Below are 13,204 nucleotides of genomic sequence, written 5' to 3'. Positions count from 1 at the left end.
TAGGGGTCAGGGGTTTCTCAGGTAACTACTGTAAAGCCTAGTCCCCAGTGAGTGATGCCCTACCAAGATATGGCAAGATGGCTGAAGCACTGCAGAGATTACCTCCAGAGCATTACAAAGCACCTGAAGCTGGTTCTGTATATTAACAAGCATACGGTTGTAGCGTGTCTAACAAACACCAACTCACCTGTCATAGATGGTGCCAGTTTTCTTTGCCCTTTGTGGTCCACAGTACCTTCATAAGCTACAGTCACATCATACACTGCATCTAGATAGTCTTTCATTGTGTCAATAGCTACATGGGTGGCCTTCACACGTGGTGTTAGCACATGCTTTAATACAGCAAGTCCTAGAGGGGGGAAAAAAAAAAAATGTAATTCCAGTGTTTGAAAGTAAACTGGACTACATTCACAAAAGGCACGCTATGCCAATGAACTTCAGCACCCCCACTCAAAATCACAAAAGGTTTATTTTTAATCTCAGTTCTCAGTTGAGAAAGCGAGCATGTACATGTGCACACTGCTTATGCTCTACCGAGCACTTGTAAACGAAACAGAAGTCCTAAAGGATATTAATGATAAAAAGGCTGCTCAACAAAAGAGCCCTTTTAACAGCTCCCACTCTAGCAGCAGTGACGGTTTTACTGCAGTTCATAAGCACTTCGCTTTACTGTTTATGTTTGTCCAGCCGAGGTAAAAAAAAGAACAATTTAACTGAGAAATACTAAACATGCAAAACATCGCCTCCTGACATTCTGTATCACAAACAGATCTAGTAGGTGAAGCATAAGCACAGATAATTTTAAGCAAGCATAATGATCATCTGGCATTTTACTTCCAAAGGACAAACCAATTTTGTCAACATACTGAATCCTAATATTGCCCCATGTGGTTGTTTTAGATTAGACATGCTTAAACAGGATGCCGTGTTTCTCTAAAGCGACAATGCCAGCAAAAATTTCAATATGTTTTGTTACTTTCTACTATAGATTCTAGCTTTCCCTGCTTTTGCTTCCTTCTCTTAATGGTACATTCTGGGAAGTTAGGTATGGTTACTCTTGAGGGTTCTCACTTTGGGGAAGGATAGGGGAGAGCAGTTAGACTCAAGACAGCTTCAGCCCACTGCAATAACTTGCAGCGACAGAAAACAGGACAATCCACTTTACCCTTGCAGTTGCTTCCCTTACCGCTCTTTTTTGCGTGCTTGTTCCTGATGCTAACTTGGTGTTCCTCCGGCACCCCGCCCCCCGCCCACCAGCTGATTCAACCCACCATCTCAGCAGACAACTAGGCAGGGAGGGGGAGTATATAGCACCGAGAAACAACCACAAGGAGGTAATCTTCTGTTTCCCCACGAACGACCTATTACAACTGACTTGGGTGCTAAGAAATCCACAGTCACAGAAATCACAGAAATGCTTCCCAGAAAAAAAAATACTATGGAAAAAAATTCACTATTTCACTGTAAAATGTGTATCTTTCTCAAAGAGAAGTATCAGAATAAAACTGCAATTATTTCTTTCTAGCCTTATTTTTCACTGGCTTACTCTTCAGTCCATTTTTGAAGAACCATCCATTGGTGCTATTGGTTCCTGAAAGATGAAGCAGAAATTTTTCTAAGCCAAACTACTGTGGTATTATTTTTGATATCTTTCTCCTTGCAAATTCAAGTAAAATGATACTATATTATGTTCTGATTTTGTTCTTGTTGGGTAAAGCATACTTTGATCTGAAATTATGAAAATATCTATTGAAAACTGTAAAATAATGTTAGTTTCTGAAGTGGTCTAACATTCTTAGAGTTGAAAATTTCCCTATAAATAATTATTCTGATTTCTTAACTTTTGCTAAGAATCTCCTTGTCTGAACACGGAGATAAAAGGTTGTTTACTAGCACTCCTTCTGAAGTCATTGTTCTAAGCTTTACCGGCAATAGTCTATGCAAAATGTTATATGGATCGCGTAAATATTTTGAAGCATAACATGGTGGTAGTGTTTTCTTAGCTTGTGAACTGTTACATGAAGCAGCTAATTATGTTATGTTTCCAAATGTTTACTCTGTAAATGAAGAGCTGAATATTCTAGTGTTGTGTCAGCAACGATACTAGTGTGGACACTACACTCAACACAACTGTCGTTGAGCCAAATTCCCAAATGTGTTCTAAAAACACTGTCACTCCTTTCCTGCCCAACTCACCTTCCCCTTCACCGAACTATTACTGTGGGGAAGAAAAAGGGAGAACAGGCTTCAGTGAAAACTGAATCCTCTAGAAAAATTAATTTAGGTGTCTAATACTATTCAGTGCTGAGTTTTTTAAATCCATGAGCAGTTTTGGAGATGAAAATGGTCAGTTTCAATCTGTGAAGTGCAACTGTAGAGTAAGTCCCTCTTACTCCACATGCAACCAGTGAACTCCTGAAGGTTTAAGTACAAAACAAGTATGCACCTAATTAAAATCAATACAGAAGGTCCATAATCCATTATTCAGAAACACTCCAGTGCCATACAAACATGCAGCAACACCAGGAGTTCGGTACATCCTCTTAAAAGATCTGTTTTATAAAAGCATTGACTACACATTCTTGCAATTACTTGATGATCTTTGCTAAAAATCAGCATAACAGAATTTAAACCCAAGTAGTTACAGTATAGTTACTTTGGCAAGCTGCCTGCGTCCAATTCACAAAACACCCTGTGCTTAAACTGCTTTTAATGTTGTGCAATGCTAAGTTAGGACTCTCTGTCAAAGTATTTGAGGTCATGAGATTTTATTTTAAATGCCAAGGAAAATGAACTAGATGTTTAATAACTCTACCTTAAAATACTATAGCTTTGCTCTTCTATGTTAGCTAACTTTAAAAGGCAAACAGACATAAAAAGAAAAAAATTAAAATCTGAAGAAGAAACACGGTGAGCAATGCTATCCGTTTACTAGCTTACAGTAAAATGCAGAATTACTTCAGAAAGTCTACGAGAAAAATGGATGAAATAAAGTAAGATTTTATTTTAGGAAGTACAAAGGTCCAATTCACTAATGACTACAGAATTGAATTTTCCACCTAAACACAAAAGAGTAAAAAACACCAAACAAAACTTCATTTATCTAACCTCTCAGGGTGAAGTTTCGTATATAACAGCTGAGTACAACTCTGTAGAGATTGCTCTTCTTTTCCCCTTCATCCAGGCCAAATCATAGAGCTGTTCAGTGCAGGCAGGCAATCTGCATTTTCAGATAGGGCTCCATTTGTCCTATTTGCACCCTTGATGTTCACACACCACATTTTTAAATGAAATCAATAAAAAAACCCCCAGCTCTAGTTTAAGAATCCTCTATGTCTATCACATTAGCATTACAACATTTCATCCACAAAAGTTATATGCTCACTGAAAGTGGATAGCAGAATTAGTTTGAGATTTCCCCCCCTTATAAAACCACGTTACTTTACAGTAATACAAAAACTGAAAACAGAGTGAAAAACAATTAATTTATTTCAATACCAATTAGCTCTTTCTTTCTTTAGTTTTCCTTTTTCGTGTGTATGTATGTGTGTACAATAGTGATATTAGACTGAAAGCTTTACAGTTACGTGGGATGTCCCAAGCACTCACCCAACACTGAGCTCCCACCAGCCTTCTGGAATGCCCCCCGTGATCGAAGCCTTACTTATGGAAAGCCGAGCCCAGAGTCAGAGTTCTAAAATGACTTACAGTGGGAGAGTTCATCCATTTGTATGCTAGTATTCCGTTAACTTACATAAATAGGACACAGCTGATGTAAGTATTAAAAAATTGCATGCTCTTGTAAAAAGTGTTTTCCATTACTATGAACTAAAGTACAAGAAAAGCAAGTAATCCCCTTAGGAAGAGTATGACCATCCCATAGCAAAACATGGGGAGACACCCATGGTAGACTTTCTTCTGTGATGGGTACCTATAGAAATACAATGTAGCTTCTTGCTTTCCTAAACTTAATTTCCTAAGGATGACTTTTAATATCAGAAATCCATTCTTCATCCTAATGGTACCTGTCTCAAATGCTACTCAAGGTCCACACCCCAGTCTTTTTAAACATTATATTCTCTTTTCCACATCTCACTGTGCACTTTTACATCAAGCTTGCTAACATGAAAGCGTGTGGAAAAAATGTCACCAAAAGCTATTTTCTTTAGAGATAGTTCCAAATAAAATTTACAGATATTAAATACTTCAGATTGCTTTAAAAGACACTCTAAAATCAATGCCAAGATCTAGAAGGGAAACATTTTCGATTAGCTCGCTTGAAATACCTCTTTTTTACGTGACCTGTAAAAGCAATTTTGAGATAAGCATATCCTGCACGTACAAACATCTTAGCACAAAGAATGATACTAGGCAAGATAAACTTAGCATTAAAAAACATTTGCAACTTTTCAGCATAAACACAGGGGAGATAATAAATGAATACCTGAAATGTTTGCTGGATTAAATGACCTTTGTTAGAAATGAAACATTAATACAAAATTCCATAAATGCCTTTTACCAAGGAAGATTGTTTTGTCTTCATTCAGCAAAAGCAAGCCAAGTTAAATTTAACGAGCTTCTTACCCCTTTATTTTTGACTTTTTAGAGTTAGTAACAGTAGGAGTAGGAGGGTTTTGGATTATTCCTATTTATTTTCAAATTTTTAAAATGCCATTTCTTAGCATTTGGATAAAATTCATATTTTACTAAACCTAAGAAATATGTGGTTGCTTGGAACATTATAGAGGTCTAACTACTAGAAAATGGTCAGAACTCTATGCGTATATATTTTGGGAACATATAAACAGAAAAAATTTTAGACCAGAACCTGGTACAAAATAATAACAACAACAATACATTTTGTAGGTTTTACGGAATTTTGTCCTGTAGTCCAGTACCGTTAAAAAGACCCAGACTTAAAAGATGTGCAGTTTGAAATAAATACATAAAATAAAAATTACCGCTTCTAACATTATGACAAAATCATAGTTAAATCCCTACGAAAATAGAAGTGCAGCCTATGTATTATAACTATCTGGACTCAGCATCTCAAGCCCACTGACTAGTGTGAAAGAATTGCTACACTTTTAAGATGCTCAGACTAAAAGATCTGAGCCTAAAAGGAGTCAACTGAATGACTGCATCAGATTTTTTAGACAGGAATCACATCAGCTGACTACTCCCATACAATGGAAAAGTGTACTCTAAGCTATGATTACTGACTTCATACTTAAATACTGAAAATTGGAAGGCAAGAGCTCAGTCGACAAAGCACAAAACACATGCTGCCACATTCTTAGATCTTCAAGAGAGTTGAGGAAGAAATATTAAATTTTATTGTGAGAATCTTATAAGAAGTCTGATTAGAAACAGGAGAGTCACCACCACACTGAACAACGAGAGAGAGCCTGTCCCGGTAGCAGTTGCAGGAATCATCTCACACAGGAGAGGACAACTAGGTATATCAGGTTCAAATACATCTACATGGCACATTGCCCTAATGGCCTGGAAGCGGTGGGTTTCATTTGCCTCCGACAGAAATAAGAAACCCTGACTCATCTGATATTCTGGCAGCATTGCTTACATAGTTTGCTGTGGCTGTGAAACCCCAGCAAATACTGCTATTTTGGCCAACAAAGATAAACACCAGACTGATTTTCTCAAGTATACAGAATTTAACTTGTTTCATGAATAATCTCTGCATTAATTCTACTACAAATAATCAAACAACTTAGTTTTAGAGAGTTAATTTTTGCTTGTTTTTAAACTTTAGGTAGTGTATTTTTTTCTTCAAGTGCCATAAAACCAAATGTATTTTGAGTTTAAAATATTTCCTGTTCCATCCTGGGTAAGAATCTGATCTGACTGGAACGTTGTGCCACTTTAAGATGTGTAGAATAAGTAATCTTCAGTTTCTGAGGTACTAGCATTACCCTTAGGATGAGAACATTCTCAGTTCACCACCACAAAACCAGTATTCCTAAAAGTAAGCAGCTTCCTGTATCTCACTGAATACAATCGTGGACAAAACTTAGAACAGAGTTCAAATTAATTAAAACAGAGTTTTGCTGTGCTAAAGGCTGACACAGATGTCAGTATCCAACATGAAAACCATGAATATTAAGGCCCCAATTTTATCAATTCTCTAGAAATTTTTTGCATTCTCTGGTTTTAATAAAGAAAAACCTGGCAGTACCTTCAACTTGGCAAGATAATTAATGACAAATTTGAAAGATCGGTCCATGAATTTAATTTTATACTACAGAATATCCTTTATTACTTTCTAAAAATTTTAAGAACCTACTTTTCCTGGTTCTACTCCTTCCCTGTGCTTTAGTCTCTCTGTGCTTTATAGCCTGCAGTCTCAACTTCCTCAAACATAGATCTATCCAGATCTACTGGATGTACCCTGTGTGTTTGATTTGCCTGTGTTTCAGAAAGAGTAAAACCATCTCTTGCTAGGAATCATGTGTAGAACCCAAGTCCTAAGGCAGAACAAACAGTAACATGATGTATTATCAGTATTTTAAAAAGTTGCCTCTCTTTCAAGGGTGACCTCGATCACCGTTAAATTCTTTTGCTGTTTGATGTCCTTCCATCTTATTCATAGACAAGTAAGATTTATTTATATATTCATATCAGTGAGGGAAGACATAGTAGTTGAAACCAGCAATGTCAAAATATTTCTTTGGATGTCAACCTAAGCCTTTTTTTTTTTTTTTTAAATTCCTTTTTGTTGAACTTGTCCAGGGTCAGTAACTGTGTCCAAAACTGGTGTTTACTTAAAAAGAATATCAAGATATAAGATGCAGCTCCTCAGCTGGTTGCACTAAGACGAGGTAATCAAGCTCAGCCCAATAATTCTGCTTAAACAAATTAACCTTCTGTAAAAGAAAATCCAGTCCATAGAGAACAAAAATAAACACAAACCCCATAAAACCTTTTCATACTTCCTCTCTGCAAAACATACTAAAACATGCACTAAAACATACTAAACATACTAAAACATGTACTAAAACATACACACACTTATGTCAAAACCAGCACTTCAGACAGCATGATAAATACAAGTTATTGTATTTACTATATTGTTTGTGCTCTACGAAGAGCTTTGTTATCTTTGGGTATAGTATCTCTGGTCCTAACATCAATTTGAAGATTAGTTCTTCTTAATTAAACCACTTTTCCCATACACTTGCACTATTTTCTCAATATAAAATCGTGCAAAAATGTAGGAAAAAATTATAAAGCTTGTATTTCATATCTGTAAAGTCAACACTAGAAGCTCTGTAACAAATATACTAAGATGACAAGACTAAATTATTAGACTTCTTTATATCCCTACAAGGAATGAAGTGCAAATTTTAAACTGTAAGTTCTAGTATGTCCTCACTCCTCTGACTGGGTATTACTACTTTTCCTGAAACTGTAGCAAGTAAGAATACTCCAAGGTCTTTTAGACTAGCATGCAATTGTGCATTTTTAGTTCTGCTCAGCAATGTCACGTAACAGCCCTCACACGCTTACAAGGAGCATGGGCAGTGCTCAACCTACACACAACCAGCTAGTGAGGTTTTGGTCAGGGCTCCCATGCCACAGCCCCAGCATGGGGCTGGCAGCCAGGACCGTGGTGGCACTGGGGCTGCATGGTGGAAGCTGCAATCCGGGGCCAATAGCACTGCACAGCAGCGTGGAGGGACCCTGGGGAGTCACTGTCATCTCCTGCTGGCAGTCATGCAGAGTTTCCAGTCCTTACAGCTTTCCGATATACTGCTATGTGCCTCACTGCCCTTAGCTGTCAGAATACTTTGGAATACAGCTTCCAGTGCAGCCATCCCTGATTCCGAGCATGCTTGTATGAGTGATGCTTTAACTCAAGTGAATATCACTCTCTGCGTGAACATGCAGGAGACCAGGATCTCATGCAGACTGCTTGCCATTCTCTCCATGTAGTAAGTTGAGAAGATACCAGCAATAAAAGAATTTAGCAATGGGGAAAAGCAGATCAAGAGGATTCTGCACGAGAATTGGAGATGCTTCTTGTTTAATAAGTTATCTGTCCTGAGAGTCTGTAAAAGGCGCAATCCTCACAAAATAAAAGCAGACCAATACCAGAGAGAAAAGCACTAGAAGAAACAACAGGTGCTATGAAAACACAAAAGCTTTACTGTTTTACAGACTGTAGAGATATAATTAAGAAGTTTATTAAAACAGTAATAATGATGACAGCCCTTTCTTTTCCCTGAAAAAGGAAAGAAGAAAAAACCGCCTTATAAAACACTCCCTCTGAACTCTCAAAGAACAGCCAACCTAAATGAAACATTTGACTTCTATTTCCAATAGGAAACTGAAGCAATGAATAAATACATTATGACTTAAGCTCTGCTCATAGATGCAAACGAATTCCATTCTTCGCAAGGAGAAGAAAAGCATATATCCTTTTGGACAAGAGCTAACAATACTTAATAGCTTGATCATACCAACAGGCTGATTCACAGACTTGTGAATTCATTTCAGTGTGTCACAGAAATGAATTTACCAGACCTATTTGTTATTCTTTGTTTACCTTCAGAGTAAATTATTTCACTTTTAGTCAACAGGAAAAAACAAAACCAGGAAACATGTTCACTGAATCCCTGGACTTAAAAGTTTACGTCTGTTGTGCGTATGATCTGAGAAAAAACGAAAAAGCTCAAGACCCTTCAATTTTTTGCAAGCCTTTCCAAAGATTAAGTAATTCCATCTGTGGTTATAGAGATGACGCCAAGAATCAAAGCAACTACAAAATGAAATTCAACCAAGTAAGGGTGAGACTGGAAGGTAAGAAAGGAACAAAGCCAGAAAACCGTGGTAATACCAACAGTAATTAAAAATGAAGTGATGGAAGACTTTTTCTTTTAAGGCACAACAATCTCTATGCAAAATATTCTTGATATTGAGTAACAACTGTAATCAGAATTACGATGTCTATCATTAGATAGAACACTGCCCTCATCCAGTGTAGGTAATTCTTATGTCTCCAAAGGAGGAAAAAAAAGAAGTGTGATAAATACACAGAAATAGAAACTAATGAGAGCTTTCATTATCATTAATACTCTCGCACAATGTGAAATGCATGAAATGTCTGTATATTAGCTACTCTCATCTTTCTCTGTGGTAGAGAATCACTGGTTTATGCTACTCTAACTCTTAAGTATTAAATCAGGCAGGCTTAATAGTCCAGTTAAGGGAAGATCTTCATATTATATAAAATATGTTAACACCATAATGATATAATGAATGAATAACTTTTTGCTTACCTTCCTTTTCAGCAAATGACTGACTATCTGCAATGACTTTTGGTATTTCTGGATTGTAACGAGTCCCCTCTGGAAAAATCACTAAATACATCTGTGGGATTAAAAAAAAAAACAGACAAGTTCTCATAATGAATGAACGCTGATTCTTTTTACAGAAATTATCACTTGATACGTCCATATTGTATTTCGTTCACACCATCAAGTACTGTAAGGATACAAAGAAAATCAGAATATTTGAGCTAAAATTTCTTACCTCTAAGAAACTTACTGTTTGAGGTTCCAAGTTATTTTCTTTGAAGGTACACTATAGAAAGTTGTTCGGGTGACTTAGGAAGGGAGGCAGTACTCCTTAACAAAAGTGAGCCAGTCAGGAGCAGCTGATATCAATAAGATATCACTATCAATTTTGTTAAATGGTGTAAGAGGAGATTTTGAAAAGACAGTCAAAAATGTCACAGATTACCCCAATTATATTTTTTCTTTAATACTGATCTTGCATCTAGTCTTTCCTTATACTGTAATATACATTTAATTCCATTCATAATCAGAAAAGCTATTAATCGAAATTATGATAGGTCAGCTACCTTATGTGCTTTTATGCATCTCACTGTATTAGATATTAAATATATTATGAACTTAAACTCATAGTTTAGCATAAACTGAACTTTAAGCACCCATGTCTGCAAGGCTTGATTTCCCAAGTAAATTAGTTTGCTGGCCTATTCAGTAACTACTGTCTATAGGTTCACAAGTCATGACACAGGTAAATGCTGCCTAAGGATCGGATCTGCATATCTGAGTGAAAAATTATGTATTCTAATAGAAGCAGTCAAATTTAATGAATTTTCCATTTGCTTTTGAAATGGAACAGAGGTTTCTATCTTTCTTTTTTTCTCTATGTCTTGTGTAATTTCCTACATGGAAAACTGATGCAAAACATCACTTAAGCAGTGAAAATTTCATAGGGGGGCTCATCCGTAGAAGAAAAGACTATGGCCACAAATGTTACTACTGTGGAGTTGAACATGACGCATTCACTCTAAAATCATGCTTACTGTGCCTAGAGTAACTACTTAATTTGTTATCTTTGTAGAAATGAGTCTCAAGAAGTATTTGAAAGAAAAAGAAACACTGGATTTACAGAACAGTCCAAGGAGGATTATCAGTGAGTACAGGAAGACACTGACAAGTGGGAGTCCGTATCGTGAAAAGAGGCAAAGTTAAATAAAAACTCAAGAAGAGACACACAGGAAAGTAACTTTGTGCTTCTGGTCCACAAAACATCAGAACGTGCTGATATTTGCACTCTAACGATTGCAGAACAGCTAGGAAAAAGGCTGAGATAGGACCCAGCATGCAAACACACCAGAATCACCCCACAGTGAGGAAGGTTGAAAGATGCACTAAAATGCAGAGGAGGGAAGAAATCTCAGAACTGTGCCACGCAGTGAAGCCGGAAGGAGATCAAGAAAAGGAAGAAATGAGGACTTGACCTAGAATCTGGCAGGAAAAAAAAAATTAAGAATGGCAAAACCAGTGTCAGTAGAGTGGAGTAAAGAGAGCTGGAGGAAAGGCTGTACTTGTCACGGCATGTTTGAGGAGGAGGAAAACTGTCAGACTGCAGAGGCAGGTGAAGTCCAAGAATGTTCAAGGACTGGCAGAAACCCAAGATGCGTACAGCTTTGGTGAGAAAGAACAAAAGGAAATGGGTTTAAGAGGCAAGGTGCTTACTCTTCTGTAACATGACAGCACCATAAGCACAGGGATGAGTAATGCTTAGGAATTCTTAGACCCAGCTGCAGTACATGCTTCCCCCAGTCATGTATACATTCCATCTATGAAGTACACTGTTGAGATATTTAAGTGACTAAATAGTGCTGGCATAGTATTCAAATCCAGATGCCTTTTTTTTTTTCTTTTTCAAATACGTGCTTTCATTCAAATCAGATAATTTGGATTCTTAAAATGGTACTTCAAGATGAGGTCACACTCCCTCCTCCCCTGTTAAAGACTGAATGTTCGGCTACAAAGGGTTTATGTAGTGGCTGTAACAGGTCATAATTAGCAGAGCAAAGAAAGTGAAGCACACAGAGTAGGAATACCATTCGTGGGACAGAGGTCAGCACTTTAAAATATGCAAGAACATTAGTGGTCTTCAAAGCAGATAATCAGTCACTGAAAGCTGATTACACAACAAAGAATAGTATCTACTTACTCCAGTCCTACATGTGTAATACAAAGCAGGGGCTGAAACTGTATTTGATTTTTATTGTAAACCGCTAAAACACAAGCAGCCAAACAAGTTCGCTGACCAGAATCTGAGTACCTCTGAATTGAAAGCATACCAACAAGAAGTAGCCTTTGCTTTAAATCCAGCATATATAAACCTAATACAACAGAACTGCTTTACCTGAGTAAAATTCATTAATGTAAATAGATATTCTACTTATACTCACATGCAGTCTTGTGCAAGACAAAGATACTCTGCCAGTGCAATTCAGCCTACCAAATCTACCGGCCTTTCTCTTCTCCCACCATGTGCAGCAGAAGCTAAATCCTTAAGCAAGATTTCAAAAGACTACAAAAACTACAAATCTTTAAGATTTTAATAACTAAATAAGCTTCCCTGAATTTGGATTTAGAACTGTCGAGTTGTAAAAGCTTTTTAATTGCCTTGAAACACTAGCTGCAGCTAAGGCTATTTTTTATGCAGAATTCTTTACTTAGGGAAAATAGCTACATAAAAGTTATGGACTTTTACACGAATGCAGAATACAGTGCTTATGTTCACTTGCAATCTCATGAATTTGAAAACTTCAAGATGCTGATCAGGATTAATTTAGGAGAATTACCGATCCTTGTTGGGAGCCAGAAAACCAGAAAAGAGACAGGGTTTACCTGCAGAGCCCCCAGTGTAACGCCAGCGAACTTGCCATAATTCATAAATGAAATTAATGGAATATAACTGCTTTCACCCAAATTGCAACTCTATTCATTTCCCCAGTGCCGCCAAGGCCTCCCCAGGCAAAAAGAAACAGCAATGGCACTGAAGGGGGCCATGCTTCCAGAGGAGGGAGCAGGGCAGCTGAGGAAGCCCTTGAGATAGATCAGAGTGCCACAAAAGGAGGTGGAATGGGAGGAGCAGGGGAAATGGACCAAAGCAATACATGAGTCCTTGGAGTACAGAACAAAGCCCAGATACCATAAACATACGTCGAGAAGAGGTGATAAAACCTGGCTGAGAACAGGACTTTGGAGGATGTCCTGGAGAGAGCAGCTGACACTCTGTAGAAGAACACAGGGCATCAAGAAGAGGTAACTACTGATTAAAGATATCCTGCATTTACTGTGTTGTCCCCACATGGGTGACAAGGGGAAAACAAGTAAATATTTTTATTTACAAAGTTCAAAATTATATTAAACAATGACATTGCTTAGTTTTAATGTTATTACTATCGCAGCCTGACAATTAGACAGATTCATATCTGAATCTATTTAGACCAGTGCCTAGAAGATACGCATCTGGTGAACTGGATGAGGAACATTAACACTCCGATCAATAACTGGAAAAAAATACAGTATGAGAAAGTGTATCTGCTATAGTTGGCACAAAATACAGAAGGTGATGTAAGGAAAGCAGGCAAGGACATCCAGGATTCAGGAAGAAGTTGCTAGGGATTTGCAAATTAGTAACTATATGATAAAATAATTACATTAAGTATTACAGCAGTTGCATAAATGTATCTGTCCCCTCCAGGTTTTCAATGTTTGAATGGCACTGCTTCACATGACAAAGATTTATTCTGCGACTGAATGAAAGACAAAAACTCCCTCCCACATAGCAACCAGCTAAATATTGGCAGTATTGGGTTAAATTCTCAAGAAAACAGATTTCCTATGACGCA

At 37.3% G+C, this 13,204-nt stretch overlaps 1 protein-coding gene across 1 annotated transcript in view; it reads right to left on the bottom strand.

Moving 5' to 3' along the window:
• AGPAT5 (1-acylglycerol-3-phosphate O-acyltransferase 5) overlaps positions 1-13,204 on the bottom strand; it is a 39,372-nt gene that overhangs the window by 16,309 nt on the left and 9,859 nt on the right. The window contains exons 4-5 of the mRNA XM_010140630.1: positions 9,300-9,390; positions 188-349 (exon numbers count right to left, since the gene is read on the bottom strand). Of these exons, the coding sequence (XP_010138932.1) occupies positions 188-349; positions 9,300-9,390 (253 nt within the window). The remainder of the gene's footprint in view (positions 1-187; positions 350-9,299; positions 9,391-13,204) is intronic.

This window comes from Buceros rhinoceros, unplaced genomic scaffold, assembly GCF_000710305.1.
Source record: "Buceros rhinoceros silvestris isolate BGI_N320 unplaced genomic scaffold, ASM71030v1 scaffold6347, whole genome shotgun sequence".
Lineage (NCBI taxonomy): Eukaryota > Metazoa > Chordata > Aves > Bucerotiformes > Bucerotidae > Buceros > Buceros rhinoceros.
The sequence above is the reverse complement of the archived record's forward strand: the minus strand, read 5'-3'. Positions and strand labels throughout refer to the sequence as shown.